Source organism: Anas platyrhynchos, chromosome 5, assembly GCF_047663525.1.
Source record: "Anas platyrhynchos isolate ZD024472 breed Pekin duck chromosome 5, IASCAAS_PekinDuck_T2T, whole genome shotgun sequence".
Taxonomy (NCBI): Eukaryota; Metazoa; Chordata; class Aves; order Anseriformes; family Anatidae; genus Anas; species Anas platyrhynchos.
In genome coordinates this window covers 57,773,339-57,799,868 of record NC_092591.1, presented here as the reverse complement: position 1 = coordinate 57,799,868, position 26,530 = coordinate 57,773,339, and the positions used below count along the sequence as shown (strand labels likewise).

Below are 26,530 nucleotides of genomic sequence, written 5' to 3'. Positions count from 1 at the left end.
TAATTGTTTTCATTAAAAATCTCTGATAGTAACTTAACTGACCTTGCAGTAAACACAACAGTTTGTGCTGAGGAAGAACTATGACATTATTATATCACCGTATATTTCTTACTGAACGTATTCAACATAGCGTTATTCTCATTGTTCATATTTCCCTCAGCCATTCTCATTCAGTCACATATGGGAATGAAATACAGGAATGTCTAATTATAACTCTGTCTTAATATAATACTTCCTTTCCTGTGTGATGGGAAGGGATTGAATAGCTCAGAAGAAGTGAAATGAAAAGAAAGCCAAGCTAAACTCGGGTAGATGTATCTTTAATGAGTGATAGGATGCTTATTGGGCTCAATTAGCTTGATTGTGCAGGCCCTTGCTTGGGTGAATAATTTGCATCCATTCTAATCATTTTTCTCAGAAAGACATTTTTTTCCTTCAGATTATCTTTTCCTTGTAGCTCTCTCTTACTGTGTTGTGTTGTTTTCAATGCAACATTTCTAATATAAGGAATATTACAGGACAAACCAGGCAAAACTCTGCAGGGCCAGTGGATAAATCCAGGAGGTGAAATTACTGCCAGTTAACAACTTGTGGCAGTGAGAGTAAAATTTGACTAGATTTTTTTCTCAGTTGTTTGGGGATTTGGCAGCCTAATTATATTTTTTCTTTCATGTTTTGTTTTTGTTTTGAATGCATGTTTAGGATTTTATCCTATCATTGCCCTGTTATCCTAGGAGTTGAGGAATTCTTTGAACGTTTTTATGACCAATTACCTATGGTTTGGACTGTAACAAGTCCTTATTTACCTGTAACATATCTTTGTGTTTAGTGTTGATACAACTAAAATAAAAATTCAGCTTTTTTTTCCTGTGGTGTAGTTCCTCTATCATGTTATTTAAAGTGAGGAGAAAAACGTGGCTGTACTATTTTAATGTGGGGTTTTTCTTGCTGCTTGTGTGGACATGGTCCTCAGAAATGTACTGTCGCTTCTTTTAAAGTTTATTTTTGTTTTAGTAGGACTGATGTTACAGTCCATGTTTCTACTCACGGATGAAGGTTTAGTTCTGAAAACAGCTGCTTCAGGTTGGAAGTGTTGGCTGTAACATGGAAAAAATGGCAAGACAAGAGGCTCTGAAATGTGGTGTGGAGGCATGGATAGGCAGGTTTTGTCTACACTTACATTTCTTCATTTAGCTCCTGTAAGAACTTGAAATTATATCCAAAATTGTCAGCTAGGACCTGCCAAAACAGTCTTTGATCTTTAAGATAATATACTTAATGGGGGGGAGGGGGAAGAGCTGTAACAAAATAGTATGATAAATTCAAGCGCTTTTCTTATCACCGTTTTAAAATTCAGGGTCACAGTCTTCATATATTCTTTCTCACTCTGTCAGGCTCAGTTGTTCCCTCATTTTACCAAGGCTTGATCTCCTATCCAGGGAAATTCCACGTGGGGCTTTGTGTGGCTGTGTTCCTTTAGATTCTGTGCACTGAAAACAATTTCACTGTGACCAACTGTTTGTCATTCAGAACTTCTGCTCCTTACAAGTGTATTTCAGATGTGAAAATTATCTTAGCATCTGACATGAGACTTTTTTTTTTTTACAAAAACAAATCAGCTCTTAAATTTTTCAAAACTCAGAGGGATATTAGCTCAAAGTATTCCAATCTAATTTAGATCCAAAAGGAAGCTTATGCATATTTTAAAGGAAAATTATGGCAATAAAAACAAATTTTTTCCTATTTTTATAAAATGATTTATTTCTGATTTGTGTTTTTACCATCTGGAACATATTTTGAACTCTACATTGCTCTACTTGTTTTAGCCAGAATGAATAATTAAGTGACTAAACATAAAATACCGTTTTGATGAACAAAACTCTTTAACAGTTGGAAAAAAAATTGCATTCATTGCAAGTGAAAGAAAATGCTGAGGTAGCTTTAATCCTGTAAGTATGAGTTTAGCACAGCTGTTCTGGGAGAGAGGGAAGCAACTTCCTGAAATGTCTATTAGTCTGATTTTGAAAACAGCGATGTCTTCTGTCAGGGGTTTCAGCGAGGAGCTACTTCAGGCTTCAGACAGCGGAATGAGCTGCGTGTATTTTAGCAAGAGGTTGGTACCTGCATTCCTCTTTACATCTAGAAAAGAAAGCTCCTTTAGGAGCTCTGTGTGATTTGTAGGGCCAGACCAGGTCGGCTGCCAGCTTCGGGGATGCTCTGAACTGGAGACTAACAGACTTAATGGTGTACCAGCAAGCCTGTGCAGACAGTTGTACCACATCAACCTGCTTAGTAATTCTAATAGGCGATGCATGTAGAGTTTTATGAGCACGGAATATGTTGATGCAATTTCTTTTAAAACACCAGCAACAAAAAAGCATTTATATGATGGAATTTAGAGTCTTAGGCAAGTTTTGGTTTTCCTTACTTAGTTTTCTGGAATATGTATCTCATTCCATCTTTACGCTAAAGTTTTATAAGGATTCTTCCAAGTTCGTTTAGATTTTATTGCAATATGAATTCTTAAGACTATTACCTTTGCTTTTGCTCTAACTTGAACTGTTTAATGTCACTGTTAAATTCTAATTTGTACTTAGTTCTAAATTCCCATGTGGCTTGAACAAGGTTAGTCATCAGTTCTCAGCTTTTGTTTGCATAGTAGTACTGATCTTCATTTTTTTCTTCTCAGTGGAACACAGAAGTAATTTCCATGTTGCATTTTATTGTATTTATAAAATAACAGGAAAATACAGCCAGGTGCATTTTTTTGTAATAGGCTGAATAATGTTTTCCTGATGTAGCAGCCTATAGTGAAAAGGAGAAAAATGCAAGAACCCTATTTTTTTTTCCTACATTTGTTCTGTGTTTCTTTTAGTTCCTTCTTTATATTTATCCTCTGCTCTGAGTCAGATATTTATTACGTGCTTTGTGGGCAACAGATACCTTAAAGTATAACTTAAAAGATCAAATAAAGTGCTATTATTTCCACACAAACTACTACTATTTCCACTCAGTAACACCGGTGCTTATGCAGAAATTGCACGTGAATTTATTCATATCTCATCACTTGTTTCTTGTTCTGCTCTTGTTACTCCTGGCAACTTTTTGTGAAGAAATTTCACAAGAAACTACTTCTGCTGTCTGTTAATGGCACACAAAGAAACTTTGAGCTTTTTTTTTTCTTATATTGTAGTCACCTACTTACTGGAGATACAGCGTAAAATGCTCAGTACAAGTTGTGTATTGCTAAACGCAATCAGCCACGCCAAATACTGAAGTGTTACTTGACAGCCATTAGGAAATGGCTCAGGTTAAATATGCTTTCAAAGCGAATAATGTTCTAGATGAAGTAGTTCTTCATGTGTTCAAATCTAGTGTACTTGCTCGGTAATTTTCAATGAAGGAGAGGAGCAAGAGAGCATTGGAAAGTATTGCACAAGTCTTGAACAGGACTTTCAATCACAGAAATTGCTCAGTGGCTTCTTGGATCTGTTTCCCTGGTCTGCTGTTGTCTTAAAAGGGCAGGGAATGATCAGGTTTCAAATAGCAGGGCCGTAATGAAAACAAAATTCTAAAGTAATCAAAATAATTCTTTCTTTCACTTCCTTCTTTCCCCCGTATCTGTGGTTGTTGCAGTGACCAGTTATCAAGCAAGTAACGCTATCCAAACAGAAAGTTTTGTGGGCGTTGTCACCGGATTGTTCCAGGAGCCTTGCTGCAGCAGACACACAGCAGCTGTGGGAATGATTCCAGTGGCAAGCAGTCACCAGCAGTTTATTGTCACCAAAATTAATTGTTGCATCAAAATATGCAAAGTGCAAAAACTCCTGTCACTTACATTTTCACATCACGCACGTCGTATTAACAATATCTAATTAAAATAAGGAGTCTTTGGGTTAGCAGAGCAGCACATTCCTGCTCAGAGAGAACAATGGTCTCAGGGGGTGGAGGAGTTGGTTCGAGCAGAGAGAGGTTGGGGCTATGGGGAGAAAGCGCTGCAGATTTTAGTATAATGTGTAGTGTTCAAAGAAATTTTATTTCATCATAAAGATTAGCAGGCTGTGTAATTCAATTTAAAGCTGGTTGGCAGTGTCCTGTCTATTACAGAGACTTTTTTTTTTTTTAATCACCACTCTTTTTTTAATGTTGTATGTGACTACAGAAGCTGACAGACAGCAGGAATGGTTTCTGGGTTTTGTGCTTCGTGCCCCCCTTCCTCTTTTCAGTTTCAGTTTTCAGTGTGTGAGATCACCTTAAACTGAGCTACAGAAATGGTACCTCAGTGAAATGCCTTATTGCATTTTTTTTTTGCTTCGTAGAAAATGATATTTTTTTTTGTGGGCAGTCTGTGAGAGTGAAGATCTGCTAAACACGTTAGATTGAGGGGTTGAATCAAGCTTAAAACCCAAATGTTAGCATTTATTCACAGTACTGTGGACATTACTATGCAGTAGAAAAGCAACATGCAGCAATTTATGTTAATGCAAGACTGGCAGACCTTTATCTTACAGTAATTGCCAATACTAGGGGGTTAATAAATGTTCCAAGAATTACTGACTTTTTTTTATTAAAGAAAAATAGATGGTTGCTTCTTACTGGCTATAAGCAGCCTGTGTAGCCTGTTAATTAACCCTCTTGTTCCAGTGGGTGAAGCCGAGGCTTTGAGCTCTGACAAATTCTGCAGGGATTTTACGTAGTGGGAGTGATGAAGTCCTGGCACAAAAGGACTGTGAAACAAAAACCTGGGCAGCACCCTCTCTTCCCCCCCCTGCCCCCCACCTCCCAGCGTGCCTGTTAGAAGTGCTTGAAGCCTGTGTTGGTGACATTGAGGGGATAGTTTGATTTCAGGGGACAGCTGTTGTGTTCGTGGGCAACGTGGTACTACCGGTGGGGAGAAAAAGGGGAGGAGAACTCCTGCCAGAGCTCAGCTTGTGTTGGAGGAGGAATTTGTGTTTTCTGCGTCCTGTTTGTCACCCTGAGCGTGGCAGGGTGAAAAGCTGTGCTGCTGTGTCCCAGGGCTAGCGGCGGTGCCTTGCTTCCCGGAGCTGCCTTGTGTCTCTGTGCTGCCTGCCAGCTGCGAGGTGATGGCTCCTAAAGCCTCTCTTCCCATTGCTGGGCCTGTAGCAGAAGAGGAACAAAGCAGCACAACAGGGGATAGCACTGCAAGGAGAGGGGCAAGGAGATGCGAAGCCAACACAGGAGAGAACAAAATGACTTCAAACTGGGGGAGGGACGGCAGCTCCAGAGGAAAGAAAGACAAATGAGGACATGGGGACGTAAAGTAGCAGAGATTCACCTGCGTTTTCCAGAGCTTCATTTCTTCCCAAGATAATGAAATTAACAAATGAGAGCTCAGGAACACTCTGTACTTCTGAATTTCCTGTGACTTATGATGAGTGAAACTTGCAGGCCCCAGGGTTACACACGTCTCTCCTAATGAACCACAATCTTTAATATTACAAGCCAGGCACCAGGGTACAATAGCTCCTTTTCTCCTCAGTGTTGCCTTTTTTTTTTTTTTTTTTTTTTTTGTGCGTAACTACCAATAGAAAGAAAAAGAGTTTTAGATTAAAACAGAGCTGCACATGCTAAAATGTTCCTGTGCTTCCTTACTGTCATCTGAGCTGCCCTCCCTTGTGTGCTACCCTTGAATCCCCCCACTCCGTAAGAGGCATTTGCTATTTGCATTCCCTGCTGAGAGACGAGCAGAAAACTGCAAGGCAACCATGAAGTTTTCTGCCTTTTTCTGCAAGAGATTTCTCCTGAGCGTTGTGAGGAAGGAGTTCATCCCTTCTGCTCTCCTGTGCTTTGGAAGCTTTGGAGGTCACTGGGAATTAAGTAACAGCGCTGGCAGTGCTGATGCTCCTGAGACTAACTAGTCCCCGACTAACATCCCTTCGTAACCCCTGGTAAAGGAATTCCTGGAACAGCCCCGGTGTCTGTAGGGTCTGCTGTAGGGGAAGCCATTCCCCAGGAACAGTCACCTGGCTGCAAATAACAGCCCTGTGGCATTTGCTAGACTTGGAAAGCGGGGCAGGATTGAGCAAGAGTGGCTCAGGGGATGCTGTGCTGTGCCCGACACCTGGGCAGTCCCCATGGGGCAGCGCTGGGGGCAGAGGGGAGGAAGAGCTGCTGCTTTGCTGACGGACAGCTCTGGGTAGATGTGCTAAAATGAGGGCTGACATTTGACTGAGTTCGTAGAGAGGATGGCGTGTACAGTTATAGTGGAAGCAATATAGCCATTCATAAACAAATGCTTCCGTGAAGCCAGCTGTAAAAACAATGATGCTTGCCTTTGAGGTGAAAGGGCAAAACCTTAGCAGAAAGGAGTATAAATAAGACATAAATTGTTACCTTTGTGTAAGTGACTGAAATAGCTGTTCTGGTAGTGCTTTGTCTTAATGACCAGCTGTGATGAACTATGCTGTGTTATTCAGCAAAAGTTAAGATCTGCATATCTTGCCTTTTTATGGCATTTTTTTTCTTTTTTTAGTCTAGAAATGGTGACTAAAATGGATAAGCCGAGAAACACCCTGCTCTGAAGAAAGCACAGTAGATCAAAAATTGCAAATGCTGCATACCCCAGCAGTTAATGATAGCATTTAATGATAGAGAAATCCTTACTCATCTACCACGGTCCTTGGTGTATTTTCTGTACACAAAGGGAAACTACAGATGCTGCATCATAGAGCTTTTACAACACTTCACGAAAATGTTACTGTAAATTCAAGTGCACAGATATAAGTACCATGAATCACACATACTCTGTTAGCTTGCTTTAAAAATATTTAATTACCTTAATATGTTAGGAACTTACTATTATCCTTATTTTAATAAGGAGCAGAGATGGCTGGGGCAGAGGGCCCAAGTACGTGTAGTAGCAGGGACAGAAAGATAAGGCTTACCTGAGTGAGGTCAGGCACATACAAAGCACCTGAACTCTGATATTGCAGAATGAAGTTTATATTCTGTACACTATTTCCATTCATTTCTTTTGTTACCCTTCTTTGGAAGGATGGTTAGGAGGTGTTTGGGCACATAGGTTTGCCCATTACAAGTTGAAGAGTGATGCCTTGGATTTTTAAAAGTCTTCAGTCTGAACTTTCTGTCATGGGGCTCTGGGGTGCTGTGACATAAGTAACTTGGGAATTGAAATTCTGCGAAGCTGAAGAAGAGAGGAGGTGGAAAAAGTAGTACCAGAGGTGCAATTGAGAACTCAGAACTTGCTGGCTCCGATTTCCATTGGAATCCCAGTTTCACTTTAGAGCTGCTTTCAGGATTAGTTTCCTTCCTTATTTTTTAATGTTAGGGCTTAGTATATGTGCTTAAACCTACACGGAAAATATGAGGCTATGTGGCATTCTCTTCAGGCAACTGTGGATGGCTAAGGGAAAACAAAACAAAACAAAAAATGGAATATGAGAAATTCAGTTCATTGTAATAAGATGATACAGCTGGAGTGATTTGGTTGTCTCCTTTAGTAGCTAAGAAATCTCTCTGCGGGCTGGATTATTAAAAGGAATTTCCTTACAGGGCTCAGGAGATCCCTGATATCCAAGACCATCTTGAAAGACTGCAATGGAATGTTTAGGTTTATGGAGAAGAACAAATTTGACTGTGGGATTCAGAAGATAGTACTGGAGGATCGCAGAGATCTGCCTGAATATTTTTAGTTGACTGTAATTTCTGTTTGCGTTCTCTCAGGACTTCGTCTTTTTTTATCCTTTAAAAAATTCGGGGGCGGACTGTGAAGGTAATTGTGAAACGCAGTGCACAGTGCTGTCGGAAGCGTACTGGTCTGCTTCTAGGCAGAGAGTTTAGTTCAGGTTTTAGATTTCTTCTCTTGTGACTTACAAGAGGGAGAAACAATTCCCAACCAACATCAGCATGGCCATCTGAAAACATGTTTAAAAAACCATTCTGAATATCCGATTTGCTTCCTACACTAAATGCTTACAAGTAAAACCACAACAAATGCATACAGCATCATGTTTCAGAAGCAGCTAATTGCTTTAGCACATTGGAAGATGTTACATTCTTAGAGTTACTAAAAAGCTGATGTCCTGCTTTTAGACAGCTTTCTATGCTTTTAAAACCTTTATGATAGTTTAAAAACACGTTACCTTATTTTTCTTCTTCCTTTTGGTTTATTTTACTTGTGATTATTCTTGCTGTTCCTGCTTATTAATTCTTCCTTGCCTTTATTGGACTCTATTCATGTTATGTTAGTGTTTGGTAGTCAGGTGAGTCTGGGCACTGGTATGTTTTAGTGTTTTTCAGTAGCGTGCTCAAAAATCAAAGGAGGATATTCAGTTCCATGTACAGAAATGGAAAAGGTATGTTAAAGACACTGCAATATCAGAAGAAAATTAAACTAGGTATCAGAAGTTTCCCTTTTATGTAGTGGAGATTTTTCTTCTCGTAAGGAATGTTCTGATCACCTTTCTGGGATGGAGAAAAAAGGAGGCATTTGAAGGGATTGTTCAGAAATACTGACTTGGCTTCCCAGGCTGCGAGGCAGAGGGAGGTGTCTGCCTGTGCTTTGGCAATTGTAAGCCACAGAGACTCTGCGTCTTTCCTTTAAAAATGAGGAAACAGTTAATGGGAATGTGGTCAGAGAGGAAAGAAGAGAATGTTTCTGGCAATTAATTGCAAATCCTGATTAGTTTGTTTACGCATTTATTTTAAGATCTGTAGGTAAATATTGGAAATATCTTGGTCCAGGTCCATTTCTCAGCCTTGCTGCTCCCATGAAGCTGCCTGTTGGTGAGGCAGAAGAACAATCTGAGGCACTCTAGATCTGGGGCCTTTATTCATAATTCTAATTGATTTGCAGCAAGTTTCTTTCAGTAAGGAGTGAAAAATTGCCAACCAGACTCATTCTTTTTTAAAAGATATCATTTTGTCTGGTAAAACGTGCCCTTAGCGCTTGCCAGGTTTTTGTAGTGTGAAAATACACGTACATGTACCAAGCTATCGTCTGTGATGATTATGATTAACTTAATTACTTTCTGTATAATTGTTCTCAAGATGACCTCCTTTTGTATGGCTTTTATTCATTTATTTTTTATAAATATATAAAAGACTTAATTGAAATTGTAAATTACAGAGACAAAGGGCATGTTATGAAAATAGGTCCAGAGCTGTTTGTGTCAGACAGTGACTGCTGGTTTTGACGTTCTTAAGATTCACTGAGAATAATCATTTAAATTGATACAGTATGTGTGTGCACAAGGTAATATCAACTACCAATATATTATTTCAAAAACTGGTGAGATTCCTTATAGAGGATTAGGTTATATAGCGTGTGTGGGGGGGACTCCAAAAAGAAAATAGAATTGTGTATTGATGCCTTTAGAAATATTATTTGAGGGCAATAAAATATTCCCTGAAATTCCCTCCTGAGTGAAGAAAATGGAGTTTGTTTGCAGTAATTGCATTTACTAGCATTTGCTTTCACACTTTCCAATATGAGTTAAGCCAATTGGAACTTGTGATTTCGTTTTGCTTATTGGCAAAAGTACCATGTAAATTGATCTGTGATGCTTTTATAGAGAATGCTTTGAAAATTTTGAAACAAAGATGGCTTTTTCATATTAGATTTAGGTAGTGCTAGGGTTCATTTCTTATTTTAGCCTAATACAATAGTAACCAAACCCATTCCTTTTCAATTTTGTCTTAATCAAGTTGAAGAAGAACATTTCTGTGTAGCCCTGCTGGCCCTGTGAAGGCATGCTTTGTTTCCATTTTCAGCACTGAGCTGAAATCAGTCTAAAACTCATTGGCTCTGGTGCGTTACATCTTAATGCATTGATGTTTCATGTTCATGGTCACAGGAGAAAATGTAAAACTGTTGGACAAAATATAACACTTCCGTATATCTGCCTACAGGATGGATAGACCAAAAACTATAGGAGATAAGATGCGAATTTCATGTTAAGTGTAAATATGGGGTAATCCTGTTTAAAGGAATAAATACCCTTCCACTCTACCAGACAAAAAGTAGTTCTTGGCTGAAAACCTTACGTAATGTCCCAAGTGAACTCTATTTCACTTAAAACATCTCTCTAAAAGCATGCATGCAGCACCAAAGTGGTCGTGCTAGGCCTTTATGTATTGCTTTGTTTATAGGAAGCAGAAGTGGAGGAGGAACTACCGTTTCTGCAAGAATCCTTTTTAGAAATGAAAGGGAAAAATAAGGCTATTGTGATTTGCAGTGAGGGTGTTGTGTTGAGAATTCGCTAAATTTAAAGGGAAACTTCATAGCTGTCAGCTTTTTTGATTTTAAGTTACACGATTTAATTTTTTTTTGAAAGCTTCATCTTTTTGGTTACATAAATACAAGCCTGAAAAGAAACCCTTTCTGTGGACTCATAAACAGGGAAATCTGTGCTGTTTAAGTTCCAATTATGATAATTTTAAAGCCAATTTTGGGGACTTCTTACACCTACAGTTGGCAGTGCTGTGAGCTGCAAAATCCTGAGGATATTTTTTTTTGAGCTTAGACTAAACAAAACCTTCAGATTCTTTTTCAAAGCAAATAAATGTCATGTATTAATTGATAAAACCTTGGTGAAACCTTCTGTTTCAAGAAAAAAAATCAATAACAGAAGTCAGATGAAATCAAAAATGACTTTGAGATCAAAACCCAACGTGTGTAATGTCGGAATGCTACAGAAGCTGTGCAATGCTGAAGTGAAACAAAAGGTTGTCCTTCATGTTATGCTACTTTCCTTCTATTAGAGGAGAAGGATATTAATCACAAACAGTTACATTAGAATAATGTTATGGTTGAGACATAAATACATAAAAGCAAGGAATCTTTACGATGTCAGAGCTTCGTTAAATCAGACCGGTAGCTAACTAGGTTCGGCAGTATATATGGCCCTGTTGCAGGGTTCATGCTGTGTTTGGTGATGTTGTGGCCCAGTGTTGTACCAAATTCAATTCATTTACCTAGATGGGAGAGAGCAGAAGTACTTGGTATTAGGCACCACCAATTCTGCAGCCTCAGAGGGCTCATATGTGACCACATAGGTACAGCAGAGCCTACATCTGTGGTCACTCAAAGTGGACCATACAGGCTGCAGCATCCTGGCACTGGGTAGACGAGTTACAGGTGCTGAGGCAAGATTCACTTGATACTTCCTTGCTTTCATGGGTTTATGACTCAACCTTGGCATTATTGTAACGTAGTTTTTTGTGTTTAATGTTTCTTAGACTTGGTTTTCCATTGCCAGCATGGAAGAAATCCTAATGCATGAGTTTCAGAGGAGAAGGTAGCAGTCTGAACCTGCTGTGTGGCTCGATCAGCAAGTGTGAGTATTAACGCTAGAGCTGTCAGGCCTTGTGAAAATTAATGAAGCCTGACGGTTACAGAGTGAAAGGTCAGAGGCAGAGCTTGCACTTACGTAACATTTCTGTTTTGTTGTGTCTAACAGCGTTTTCAACAAAGGGGAGCTTTAATGTGCGAGCTTTAGATTTATCACAGGAACTCAAGGGTCTCAGCCTTTGCTTCTCCCTGCGCTGTGGTCTGATGTTTTCCTTGCATAAAGGCAAAACAGTTAAACTTTCATTCATCTACTCGCCTTGCTGCATTTCCCATGTGTGTTTTGCCTTTATTTTTCCTTCTTCAGATTTTCTTTTGGAGGAAAAAAATGAAGAGGCATTTGAACTGATGAGAGTTTAAAAAGCTGGTGGAATACTTTTCATCAAAAAGATTTTGAGATCTTGTGCTTCAGCTCTTTCTGCTTCTTTAGAAACTTGTTCTGTTTTTGTGCATGTTTTCTCTATTATTTGCCTGCTTTTTGTTATTTATTTCATTCTTTAGGTTTCTGCAGATACAAAGGGAAGATGAATAGAGATATATGGGTTAAGTTTTCAGTCAGTGTATCAGTTGGCATCAGCATAGCTGTTCCATTGAAGACTTTTTATGCGGGCTGTTTGATTAAAACAGCCAGAATATTTTTAAAGCCAATCGTTCTCATCCTAGAAAGGATGTTTTTTCCCATACCTGGTTTTGAATCTCCATACCTACACTGATGGTTTTCCTTTATGGTGAGAGAAGTCCAGCATATCATGTGACAGTTTAGGTCTGTGTAATTGTACTTGTACAGTCTAACTCATTTGTTGCTGCTGATGGAGAAATCAGATCCTTTCTGATACTGTTCCTTTTAAAATTGTGAAAGGGGCTTGTGAGTGTTGTGATTATTCTATAAATGCTGGGAAGAAGAGTAATAACCATGGCCTTGAGATCCAATGGACTTTTCATGGGAAACCTCTTTGAGGAATTCCGGTGCTACTGAACAGCAGTGATGGTGTTTGCTGGCTGCTGTCAGGGCACTTACGCAGCTGTGGTCAGACAGCTGATGGCAACCTGAGATGCTGCAGGGACTGGAACGCCATAGGACCACACAAAATGTGCTCCTTCGGTGTTTATCTTTGGACATGCATAGGGTTGCTTGTAAGTGAATGTTCCAGAGCTAGTTATGCTCTTTGAAGCATATATGATACACTGTAAATTGGAGGTGATTGACTTGCACGGGCATCTCACTTGTAGAAATTTTCCTTCTTTATGAAAGGACAGAGCTTTTTACTTCAAGGTTTCTCAGCACAGTTTTTAGGATATGGCCAAAGGGTCTATGTGAAATGGGCATGAAAGCACTTAACGCTTGATGGAAGTGTTGTGTGGTGGGAATAGTTAATGCATGTGTGTGCATATTCAGAGCTTCACATCAAAAGTATTTGTTTAGTAATGGTCTGCAAGTACAGGTTTGTACCACTATATATAAACAGTTAGTATCATGTTATTTTTAGCTCCCCTGCCTCCCAATGCATTTTGTAGATAACAGTAGTCAAAAAACAGTGTGATTTTTTATTTTTATAGGTAGTCAGTAGTTAGCATTCATTGACAGTCAGACTGCTTTTCATGTCTGGCAGCTCTACGGAACTTCAGTTGTGTGACTAAGCTGGACTTGTATGAAGCATGACATTAAAATAGAAATGGTTGTTCAATGGATTAAGGATTCCTAGGATCAAGTATTTAAGGTAAACTTAAAATAAAAAACAACAATGTAATTTTTGTATTTAAAGTCAGTCCTTTCAGCTTCTGCTTTAAAGTGCTATACATCGTTGCTGCCAGTGAAAGAAGTCCTGTCCTGCCTTACTAGCACGTGCATATAGTCTTGTTCCTTATTTGCTGCATCAGTTTTCAGCGGGGTTGGTTTCCTGATCCACTGTACTCTGTGGCCACCAAATCCATGTGCTGGCAAAGGGGCTTGGCAGAGGAGTGAGAACAAAGGCTTGTGGATCAGATGGAAGAAAGTATTGCTATGTGGGACTCTAACTTGACAGTTGACTGACAAACAGAAAAGTTACAGAAATCTTCTGAGGCTGCCAGATTAATGTGTTGACTATAAATTACTTTTTTTTTTTTTCTTCCAAATGATTTACAGTTACCTATCTTTGTTCTTTTTGGAGCAAGAGTGATATTCACTTTTTGTCCTTCAGGACAACTTGTCTAGCTGCGACATTTTCTTAATCGACTACCACCTTCTGTCCTTGCTATACTCCTGCCGAGGGCAGATATTAACTGACATCTTGGCCAAAAAAATATTAACATATACTGAAGATACACACCACGTGTATGTGCATGTGCACATATATGTATTCTATACCTGTTAAGATCTCAAGTAGTTCCGTATAAGTGACTCTGCTTCACAGACTTAGTGCTCTAATCATTTTTAGAAGCTGTGATGTTAGCCTTTTGATTTCATCTGGAAAACAGTTAAGTATGTTTAATTTAAATTTAGCTATTACTTTGTGAATTGATATTTGGAGTTTCTGAATTGTTTGTCCTAGTGAACACATCAAACTCCTCCTAGCTTGAGAAGTTATTTTTCTCTTTTTCAGAATCGTGGTATAAATTGGAATGAATAATATTACTGAAATGTGATAAAAAAACTTGGTAGATAGGAAAGTAGTTTAATAAAGACCAAATATAGCTAACAGAAATTTAGTGAAGAAAATTGCTTCCAACTTGTGTATTGTGGTACAGTGGCTCTCTGAACTGACAGAATGGAAGTAGATAGAGATTAATCTGGTCAAGATGAAAACTAAAATATCATGGAGTAGGAGATTTGTTGTGTGACTGTTTATGCTTCCATAAAAAGCACAAAAGGTCAGCAGACTATAGACAAAGGGCAAAATTGCCAAAGTAAAAGACACCGAAGTATTTCATAAATTATATCAGAGAGGATGAATGTTGTGCACTGCCGCCAGGGCCTTTCAGGAAGGCAAAACCTGAATGTGATGAACAAATAGCTAATCTGATTGCAGGTAATTTATTACCATGATTAGTGCTATATAGTCTTTCCTCAGGGAAGAGGAAAGAAATGGATGAGACTTCCTCTGGCTGCTCTCCTTAGCTTGGGCCTGGCTTTTGGTGTGTTGGCATTTTTATGAGGCACGTTCCTCATCGCTAGCTCACAATGCAGCTTCGGTGGTTTTTGCCTCCAGAAAAAGTGCAAAATGTGGCTGATAATAAAATCAGGGAACTAAGCGGAGGGGTGCCAGGTGAGAACTCTGTGCCCATGCTGTGGTAAATAACACTGTGTGTACAGCTAGGGAGTGAAGCGCATCTTGCCTTGCCCCTTCAGGGGGGACTCGGCACTACGGTGAATACAGCCCCAGCCTGCACTGGTTGCTCTTCGGTGTGCAGAACTACTAAGCTAGAGCTTGCAGGCAGATATTGATGAATTGTGGTCCCTGTAGGATTTCTCCTCAGGCACCCATTTAGCCCTGTTTCTCAGTCCCTGGTGTTGATCCTGGAGTGAGGCCTAGTCTGGAGCTCCCTGGTTGCGCCTGGTGCCTGAGGCCTAGACCTGGGCCTTGAGGCGTTACCGGGTTCAAGGACTGACCAAGCGGAGCGTCTCCTTAGTCTCAGTAAAATTAATGGCTTTCTTGACGTTAATTGAGGTAATTACTGTTAGATTTTTCCTTAGTGATTTCAGTTGCTTATATAACATGTATAATATTACATTTGTACGTTTTAACAATCATTAATCTTACTACTCGTTTGTTTTTTTATGTGTGTGTCCTATGTGTCTTTAAAGTAAGCCTTGTTTTTCAACAAGTCAAGATAAAAAGCATTCACTTCAAACAAAACGTTCCAGATTTAATTGGACATAATATCTGCAAGATGTGCTGATTTTCAGATCTCCTATCAAAATAAATTGGAGAAAGTGTAAAACCTGGGCATTCATCTAGTAAGATGGGAAGTTTTCTCTGCTATCATGGTAAATGTTAATAACTTAGCAGACACCTGAACTTAACTTTTCCGTTCTACTGCTCTGAGAATTTAATCACATCTTTCTTGTTTTGGGGGATTGATAGGTATGACAAGTATATCAGATTTCATGCCAGTGGTGTCTTTGTGTTTCCTGAGAGAGGAGAAAATAGCAATTTTACCTTGTGCCCAGGAGTGTCAAAGAGCAGGAATTTTTAGCACTTCTAGTATTCAAATAAAAATTAATTGCAGAGCAGCAAGTAGCAGAGGTGGGGAAGGGAAGAGAGAAAGGAGTCAGGTATAATCTGTAGAGGAACATTTACCGTGTCTCCCCCAGTTTTTAATCTAATGCAGCAGTTCAGGGAATTATGGATATGTATTAACTGCATTTAGTTCAGGTGTGAGGAATCTATGTTTGTTTTTGTTTTTGTTTTTCCCCAGGGGATATATAACTGTTTCTTTGTTTCTTTCTTTGTTTCTTTCTTTGTTTCTTTCTTTGTTTCTTTCTTTGTTTCTTTCTTTGTTTCTTTCTTTGTTTTCTTTGTTTCTTTCTTTGTTTCTATCCAGAATTAACTTATTTCATGGAGACAGTGCCTATGTATCTTGTATAATGCCCATTTCTCTGCTGTAAATACTGACAAGCAGAGAGCTTTGGCTGATTCCCTATAAGCCTTATTTGGGGGAAGGTTAATCTTGCTGTAGATGTTTACAGGTTTAGTTTAACACTTACTGTTTAAACAAAGAGAAAACACCTTTGGAAGCTGTTTAAAACAAGTTTTGAACTAGAAAAGCTGTGTCTGTTTAGTAGGAGAACAGTATTCATGAGAAATACCTAGCTTACAGTTCTGTGTCCGTTGGGGGTGCATGTTGGAAGTTCCAGATCTGGAAGATGTACCCATCTATGTTTTGAGGACCTGTGCTTTATTTCTGAACCAGTGGCCATTAAACATCTGCATGTATATATACACGTGAGCATCTGGGCTAACAGCATTAACCATTACAGTGTGTCAGTTGTTGCTTTCATGGTTTATGTAAATAACCAAGACTCATGAGCAATACAAGAAGTGAATATATATAATGATATATTTTATATGTATCATCCATTTGGTTGTAAAGTATTGTGCATATTTGTGGGGAAAAAACAATTTTTTATATGATTATTAGGAGTGTGCACTAAAATGAACAACTTGGTTCAAGACAGAATCAGTGACGGCAATAGAGGGGAGATGTGAGCCTGGTTTTAGCTTTGATGCAAACTTGGATGTGATTTTTGGCAAATCACAGTAAGACAGATTTCGTAAAAGATCTTGACTTCTATGAAGACACCACAGTAGAGGAACATATTTTTAAGGGAGCCCAATACGCAATATGTTTAATTGAAATATTTGGCACTGGTTGTTGGTACCAAGTGCTTGAAAAATCTGTCTCTGAACTCAAAAAAAAATCTGGCTCCGTGGGCCTGATCCATGCCTCGTTCCAAACACAGGAAATAGTTGCATGGACTTCAGGTGATCAAGCCTGTGCTCTTTATATCTGAAACTCAAAATAAATGTGCTAGCCACGTTTCTTTTTTCCTACCTTATGTCTTAATTGTTTGGGTTCGATGGTTTCTTCTATGTATGTACTCTTTACAGAAATGAGATACTACCATAAACTGAATAATAATAAAGTGAAAGTCCATTTCAAATGAGTCAGAGCTTTGAAGAACAGACTAGGTCTGGAGATAAATGCTGTCTTTTGAATGCTTGGGTTCCATACACGTTGACCTAAAAAACTGCACAATTCAAAAACACCTGTGCCAGCTAGCTGATTCAGTGCCCTGTAGCTGGTATCCTCACAATGTGCTGGTGAGGCATCCTGGTGAGGCATGCTGCTGCCTCTGCTGTACCCACCCACAGGGCACCCAGTTAAATCCCTGTGGGTTGCTTCCATGGAATAGGGCTCAGCACTGCTGACTGACCCAGTCCCATGAATTCAGTGGTAATTGACAGCTTAGGGTAATATAAACCAACATACAATCAGCTGAAAGCAAGGGAGCACTGATGGTTTATGCCATGCTTGGAGGTGGTTCAGTGCCTACCAGCTTGTTTTGTTTAATTCTGCGCTACACGCAGAATTATTGTTCAGAATTATTACTATTATGACATTTATTTCTGTGTCGTTACTTTAAATTTTAAAACAGTTTCATTCAGTGGAAGGGAGGCAGCATTAATAGCTTCTGCTCAACATGGAGATGCACGCAGATTTTGGGTATTTCATTCTGTCACTGCTAGCTGTCTACTTATTGTGCCGGCAATGCTGGTGTGGGAGGAAAATGTGCTAATTAAGTCCTTTTTTTGTTATTTCAGGAAACCTGCCATATGAATATAAAATAGTGATTGCTGGGAATCATGAACTGACATTTGATAAGGAATTCATGGCAGACCTTGTTAAACAAGATTACTACCGCTTTCCTTCTGTGTCCAAATTGAAACCAGAGGACTTTGACAATGTTCAGTCACTCCTGACAAATAGTATTTACTTACAAGATTCAGAGGTAACAGTTAAAGGATTCCGAATATACGGTGCCCCATGGTAAGTCTCAGTTTAAACTTTCTTTGCTCTTTATTACTTAAACCACAGCAGGAATCATTCCTGCTGAAAATGCCTGAAGCTGCTTTGCTGTATTGCCCTGCAGAATAGTATCAAACTCAGCTGTTCACAGCTCTGAAGAAATGGCCATTTTTGTGTGTGGATAAGTATGCTGTGTTTAGCCACGTATGTGAAAATAAAGAAAAAGTTGTAACTTATCTGTATTCTGCATGCTGAACGCACTTAAATTATGGACTCAATATCCATTTAATGCTTGTGGATAAACTTCAGTATCATCTTAATATGTAATATGTATTAGGGAAGGAAGCACTGTTCTGTTGTATGCTATTTAGATATTTATATCTACTGTTCTAATAGGTTAGTGTGGTGGCGTTTATCACCAACACAGCACAAGGTACAAGGCAGCAGGTGTTTTAAGTGCTATTTCTGATCAGTTTGAGGCTTTTTTTTGTGTGTGTGTGTAAAGCTAAAATAACGTGATCTTGAGCAAGTTTTGTTTTCATTCCACCCCTGAGCCAAGTATATGCAGGAAGAAAATTGCTGTCCAGTGTTTTACTAAGGAGACTATTCCTTGTTTTCTCAATATGTTGTTAAATTGCAATGCCTGTTATCTCTCTGTGGAGTCTTCAGTAGCACTCATTTTAAATTCTCACACTAACAACAGTAACCAAGGTCCTTTGAGCCTCTACCAGAAAACTGAACTTCAGTGATCATGATGATCATTATGTTACTTGGCATTCTCAATTATCAGCTGAAGTGATTGGATGCTAATTTATGCACACCTATAAAAAGGGTTTATTTTAAGCTTACAATTTACATTTTTTATGTCAGGCTTGTTTTACAGGTGAAAGAAGAGGAAGGGGGAATGGCAGGGTCTGAACCAAAGAATGGAGCAAACATATACAGGCATAATTTTTTTTCCCCCTTTCTCATACTTTACCTTCATCTCATCTCTCCTGACCATTCACTTAGCCTGCAGTATTTGGTAGTTTATACACATATGTTAATGCTTCTGACAATACTTTTTAGATAATTGTACTAGTACATGTGTACTAGTGCTATCTAGAAAAACGGTATAGCTTGATCTAAAATTCTTTATTTAAAATAGTTTTAAGTCAGCCTGACAGCTTGCTTAACTAAAAAATAAATAATTAAACAGCCAACCCTCTGTGTCCTGCAGTATCAGCTAATTGGGAAAGATGGTCTTAATTCTGGTTAGAAACCTTCTTGTAAAGACATTTCAAAGTTTAAAAAAAAATATTACTTTTTTCAGTACAATAATACATAACACACGGAAGAAAACAGGGCCTGTAAAAGTTCTTCTAGAGTATGGTAGATTTGTGAGTAGCTGTGTGAGCTGGAAGGTTACCTGCTGAGATTAAGATTTTGTTCAACTTCTTTCATATGTATGTTTGAGACAGAGGGCTTGCATTCTGCAGGCACCCAGTGATTTCAGTGTGTAGGCATCTTTTCAAAATCTGTTGGGCCAGATTACATTTATGTGTGCTGGCAAAATGTAGTGCAGTTTCCCCCTCCCCGCCCTCTGTGGTTTCCAAAATTCATAATGGTGATTAGTTACCCTTTTCATCCAGCTGTGTCGAGAAGTCCTTCATTTCACTGGTACACATGTGAATGTAGAATGTTTCTTATGAAATTCCAAGGGACAAGCCATCAGAGTTGATTTTAACCATGAGTGGCATATATATATTGTGACCTTGTGGAAGACAAATCTTGATTATTCATCCTTATAATCTATTGATTAATAACTGAATTTCTCCAATTTATGATCAATGGGAGATTCGACTAGATTTCTGAAACGGCAAGTTGAGCTCCAACCAAATGCAGACTTCTACTCTCTTGTCAAAGATGTTTCCTTTGTGTTCAGCTGTGACAAACTGCTGTCAAAGCATGTTTTCAAGCAACTGGTGATGGGAAATGGAGTTGTGGTTATCAGTTTAAGTACAGCTTTTTAGATCAGTATATGTAATCTGAGTCGGAGGACAGAGATAAGTATCTTCATTTCTCTTGGTTTGTGTGGTTCCCACCATCACTGCCACCTCACCCCTGAGAAGATGAATATTAAGCTGGTGTCCAGTATTTTACTTGGTCCTCAAGAGGAAGAAAAAGTCGTATTAGATACTGGAAAAATCTGTTCCAAATTTGATCTGTGCCTGGAAACTAAGATAGAATGATCAGATAAGCGTTTGACCGCTCTTAATTTTTTTCTCCTTCCTTTCCAATTGCATCTCACTCTAGTAGAATAAATCTTCTGATTACCCCAAAGGAAGAGAATTTGTGGGGGGTTTGTGTGTATTTATGGCCTCCTTACCCCAATTAGTTCTGTCACAGATGTGGAACAGTGGTCGTTAACCCAGAAGATGCTCCAACCCTAAAATGAGATAAGTTGGCATGTTCAATTTATGTGCATTTCTGTATTTCCAGAGGGAAAAAAATTCTCATTTGCTGATAAAGCTACTGGTTTTAATTTAAAAAGGGGGATCAAACCAAGAATAACAGCTGTGATTCTGCAGGCTTCAGCCTGTCAGAGGTTTCTAAGAAGTAATTGCCAGAAGACTGGGAAAACTGGCTATAAGTCATCTATCTATTTAGAAAATGTAAATTGCCAACTCAGTGTAACTACAGAAAAGAAATATCAGTCCATATTCATTACATGTTATTGCTCATGGTACATCTGAAAGCTTTCTAAAGACCTAAGAGAATTCAAGTAGTGCCTGCTAACTTACAATTTAGAAGAATTTGTATGTAGAAAATAACTTAAAATACACGGGAGCATTCATGTGTATTTGCAATTGGAATGTGCGGTGGTGCATATCAACAGCCTCTAAGGAGCAGAAAATTTGAATTTAGCCTGATGGTTCTGTGAGTATTAAATGGCATTAGCTGGAGGGGAGTTGAAAACAGAGCAACAGCCCCTAGAAGAGAAAAGAGTGAGGGTGAGACATGAGTCACACCCTGGGCTCTGCTCACTTTCAGAGGAAGATCTAACTGATGTTTTCACACCTTGAGTAGGGGATTGGAAGATTTTCCATATAGTCTATAGATAACAACAAAAATATTTCCCTTCTTTCTCTTTCTTCTGACTTTGCCTGGTGAATCTGACTTGTTTGGTGGAAAAATGATGAATAGTTTATACTTCGGATAGTCAAAACTCTTCAGGGCTCCAATAGAAACATTTTTCTCCTTTGGAAATTTGAGATTAAGGCTAGTTACTGAATGAGACAAAAATACAAACAGGAATGGATGTATGAATTTCTAAATCCTAGGACTCCCTGTCTTTATATATAAGTGTAACTCACATATCAGTGTGTCTTTAAAAGGGTAGGGGGAGATCATTTGTTTTTACTGGACCTTGCGGTACTGAATATATGCAAGTGAATTAATGTAAGTCTTATTTAAATTCAAATGTACTTTGTGTGTTCAAGTAATACTTGAAATTGTTCATCCATGTTGAGGGCTGAATTTTCTGTAGCATGCTATTGACATTTGAATACAAATACTCTAGCAATGTCTATTTTCAGATGAAGCTCTAAAAGTGTTCAAACCACTGGAGAGCTGCAGTTAACTGGAGGCAGAATTTGTTTAAACCACATTTTGACAGGAACAATTGTTCAGGGAGAATATTTTCTGTTTTATTTTGTTCTGCTCTACAGCTAGCTTTTTTTTGGTTTGTTTAAAAGGAAAAAGTTGAAAGTGTTCTGATGAACTTCATTTTATGTGCTTAGAAATTTACGGTACATAATTTCATGAATAATGAGGTGATAGGTTTATTTATGGATTTTAAATCCTGTTCTCCATAAAATTTCAGAAAAATGTCACCAGTCATACGTATAAAGTAATCTCGTAAAGCAATCATGTACGTTAGTTTTTCGCTACTAAAATACACCCATATCTAGCAGAATGAAAAATAAAACTGAAGACCAAAGGCTTTCAGCATATATATTTGTTTAAATCACCATAAAGAGAGATGAATCATTTTAAGGAGCGAAAATGTTTTATATAAAAGCTAATTTTATATAAATCAATGTATTTTAATGGTTAATTGAATCAACTTTATGGAAATAACTGAAAAGTGCAAATGTAAAAGACTAAAATTGATTATTTAAATAATGACTCAAAATCTGTGATTTGCATCATTGTGATTAAAATCACTTCATCCTGAATGAAGCTGGGAATAAAGCTCTTCTCTTCTGACAGGAACAGCAGCATTGTTCAACAATATCCTGCACATTTGTCAGGTTGTAGCTTGCTCAGGTCTCAAGAACAGTAGCACAAAGCTGGCCTCCCGGTTGCTTTTAATGAATACTGGTGGGTTTTTCCTATGTCCAAGAATTTGATCTGTAGGGTGATCCAGAGGTCAAGAACAAACAGCTCACTATCGTTCACCTCTGAGAAGCCAAGGCTTTCAAGGTTTTTTGTTTTTTTAGTAACTCTAGAGGAAGTGCCTTAACTTCTTTTTCAGAAGCAAAATTTTAATTGGCATAGATAATGCAACCTTGAGGAAGTGTAGAGAGGTTCAGTCATCTGCTATAGAAATAATTTTTTTTGAGATTTTTTCTTTTTAGCACACTGTAAATTTTGTGGGTTTCATCAAAAGATTTTGTGTAAGTTTGAACTTATTTCTATAATTGTTCCTTTCTCTGCTTCATTTGCAATTATATTTTAATCCAAGTGGCTCTAAGTTAGTACGTCTCCTGTCTTCTGATCAGTGTTTTCAGACTTTGTATTTATCCTGTCAGAAAAGCATCAGATGTTGTTTTTTCTTTTCAATTATAAGTTTCGTAATGCATCATGGATTTTGCTGACAGTCTTCAAGTTCTTGAAATAGCAAGCAAATTAACAGCAGATATTGAGTGTGAGGACTGGAAAACCAATTGGCAACTCACATGATAGGATTCAGACATACTGATGGGCTAGAATGGATCTCATTTCTTTTATTTCATAATCTTAGCTGGCAATTAACTTGGGCCTAAAAAAAAGGAGGAACAGAAATTGGACTACTCAGCAATAAAGTTCTTCATTGCTATTTTAGCAGCGAGGGAACCAGGAGGAGACTGGAAAAGAAAATTGGTGATGTACCAGTTTTTGTATGAGTTCCAGCATTTATTCAGGAGAAGTCAGCAACCGAGCAAAATATTGGCAAAACCTGAAGTCCTCTGGTCCTCTGTCTGTGTGTTAAACAAACACACCACCACTGTAGCATGCTTGTGTTTAAGGTGCGGGCTTCTGTTTCATTTTTCTTGGCATTTGTCCTTCAAGCCTCTCATTTTAAGTTCGAAGAATGTGTTCCCCCAGGTCCAGGAGTGCAGCGGTTTGTTTACATTCTTTGCCTTGTTGGGAATGTTGCTGATTTTTCCTCAGTCTGCTTGATATCAGATTTACTTGAAGTTGATTTTTTTTTTCTGTTTACTTTTAAAAGTTTTTTCTTTAAAGAAATAACGGAATGTTTGTAATTTGAAATATATTATCTCATAAGTTATTTTTAATACTCCAGTGCTATCCTGTCCTAGCGAACTAGGGCATTATCCCATCTGCATCCCATTATTGGGACAAGTCATAAAGTCATAACTTTTCATTCAGGCTCAAGTTAAACACGAATTTACTAGTACACATGAACTGCGTCTATTTGTGGGTGGAAGTCTAGGCACTTAAACAGGCAAAAATGGTGATTCTCCTAACTCTTTTGCATTTTTCCTGGTGTGGAAGCAGGGATTTGAACTCCTTCAGAGCACTCCCAAACAAATGATTGAGGTAATAATGTGCTGTATGTCTCTAATTCCTGCACCATTTTCCTGGAGTTAAGTAGGTGCTACACAAAAAAGCAAAGAGCCACAATGAGCATCACCTGTGCTGCTCAGGGGTTACTTAATTCTGGTGGTATCCTATTCACAGATTAAAATAAGGTTTGCTCAACAGCAAACAGCAAACCGTGGGAGGAGAAACTCTAACGAATGGGAGCTGGGGAAAGAGGAGGGAAGGGGAGAGTTAACCCTAATGCGCGGTTACTCTGTTCCTTGTGAGGCGAGGCTCAGCACCACATGTTGATTACTTAAATAAATTCTCCTGGGTGGCTTCTGCGTACCTCATGACTTTTACATTTTGATTTTCTTCCTGTATGTGTGCCATACCTCTGTGGTGCGTAAGTACAGAGGGGAAGACAGATAAAATTGAAAATACCGACCTGTTAAGGCTGACTGAAAGATTATCTTACTTGAGGAGACTGGAAAAGTAAGAGGGTGTCTTGGGCTGTGTCTGGATTACATCAGACCAGAGTTTACATCCCAGTTTCCACACTGGATGGTGTGCTTCAGGTCCCATTACTTTCTTGCCTTCATTGCCCGTGTGTGGTGTACCCTAAACACGAGGAAGTGGAGAGCAGCAGAGTGCTTTGAGTGAGAGGCAGAGAGGCTGACGGAGGACTTTGGGGGCAGAGTGAGCTGGTGAGCCTGAGAAACCAGGACCCCAGCAAGGAGCTAGGTGGGAGACCAAGACTTTGTTGCAGGGGAAGCCATGGGGGACTGTATCACTGGAAGAGAGAGGCCCATTGAGCCTGATGTGCGTGGAAATACATATATTTTCAGCAGGATATTCAGATCCAAACAGCTTCTGGTGGGGAGTTTAGTCAGTAATGCTGCTGCTTTAAAAGCACTGGATGAGCGAATCTTTCCTAAGTCAGGAGTTGTGACCCTGAGTTAGAAGAGACATACGGGGGTCGGTACCTTCAGTGGAAGGTTGATACCCATACTGCAAAAATGTAGCTGAAACACCCCACTTGAACAAGGCACCTAGATGTGCCAGATTTGGGACGTGGCTAGATTCACTGACGAGGTGAGGTTAGTAGTAAACTTCAGTTAAATACGTAGTTAGTGGTTAAATATGAATATTTATCATTATTTAACCAATGTATACATACATATTATAAATATATTGATTGGTTAAATAATTTTTCGTATATAATTGAAATTATGTATGTAAATAAAGGTTAGGAAATCTGCTGAATTAAGTTGTAATTGGAAATACAGAGGACACATTCAAGTGCATTTTAAAGATTATTTGAAATGAATGAGTTTGAGGGGTGGACAGAAGGTCTTGCAGGTCTTGCCCTGCATTGTCCTGCACACTGTCTCAAGGAGGGATCAGGTATGTGAAATGGTTAAGTGTAGTCTCGCTTCATAGTTCATCTATTCTGGAGAAATACGAGGAAAGTGTGTAGAAGAATGTACATTGCTTCATATGGAGGTGATGATGAGACTCACATGATGTGATAGTGATAAAATTAAATAGAAGAGAAACTAAGTTTGAAAAATAGTGTTGTGGATTTAATAAAAATAAGTCATGTAGCAAGTGACTGGATTTTGTTAGCTCCCAATGAAGGGTAAGATTTCTCATGACTATCTTGAAGATGATTTGGGTCATATTTATCTAATACTTATTGATCAGAATGCTAACTTTAACCAGTTTAAAATATTTAATGGAATTCACAGAGGCTATGAAATAAAGCAGAAATTGCATGAGCACTCCAAATAAGAGAACACTGATTGTGAATCTGAGCGTGGATGTAAAGGTCAGGAGTGACAACTACATTCATCAGATTTTCATGAGAGTCCTTTCAGTAGAATAGATTTGGCATCTAATCACAAGTGGTCAAGACTCATGGATTTAGTTGGAAATCAATGAGACCACTGGGTATTTATCACCTCTAAAATGTTTAGGTGCTTGTCAGTTTTTTGGCTTGTGTATATCTAAGGTAGGGGAGTTGCTGGCATTTTGGACTCTACTAGTTAAGCATTAAAATCTTTGTAAGGCTGAGAACTGTTTGTATTTGTGCACGTGGAAAAGGCTTAAGTGGTGTTACAAGCAGGAAGGTGACAACAATGTATCACCATGCCTTGATGGAAGTGGCTGAGTAGCATCCTCCCCTGTGTGTCTCCAGGAGGCCTTGCCATGGTGTGGTGCTTGCACAAACAGGGGCACCATTGTACAGCCTGGGTGCACAGCATGCTGGGGCAAAAAGTAATGGGAGCTAGCAGCTAGAAACTCCATTCTTTTTTCCTCCTCTTCTAGTGTTTTGGGTAAAGCCATCTCTGTGAACAAACCTGCAGCCTTTCATGTATGTGCTTCGCTGGTGGCTTGACATCCTGATATGCATGTCATGTTTGGGAACCTTGTGCCTACATCTACATTGTCAAAGGAAACAATACTTCCTCGAAAATGAGCCAGTAGTGATGTGAAACGTGTCATCATGTCCTTTGCCCTTTATTTTGCAAGTAATGTTCTGAGTACTTGAGTATTGCATCTGTGCACCTGCCAACCTGTCTGTCCTCTGCTTCCGGAGAGCCTTCCATTTTGGTGTTCCAGCAGCGGTTTCTGGATGGGTAGGACTGACAGAAAGTTGTGTGCTGCAGTTCCTCAGAAAGCCTCCTTATTTCTGTACACACGTAAATCCACGTATCTTAACTGACAGAGGCTGGTATTTGTGCTGTTGCCCTGGTGAGAAAGGCTTTAAGTTTGTACCCTGCAAATACACTTATGGCTTGTATCTTGCCTCAGACTTCATGTAAAAAAGCTTTATGTAAGAAGGAAGGAGGAATCTTTCAGTCTGCTTTTCTTGGCACAGATTTTAATGCATCTTGT

The 26,530-nt window shown here is 38.8% G+C and overlaps 1 protein-coding gene across 5 annotated transcripts in view; it reads left to right on the top strand.

Annotated features, from left to right (window-relative positions):
- The window catches only part of MPPED2 (metallophosphoesterase domain containing 2), a 100,404-nt gene that overhangs the window by 38,784 nt on the left and 35,090 nt on the right, over positions 1-26,530 (top strand). For all 5 annotated transcript variants that reach the window (XM_072039192.1, XM_027458234.3, XM_027458236.3 and 2 more), the window contains exon 4: positions 17,635-17,860. In XM_072039192.1, the coding sequence (XP_071895293.1) occupies positions 17,635-17,860 (226 nt within the window). The remainder of the gene's footprint in view (positions 1-17,634; positions 17,861-26,530) is intronic.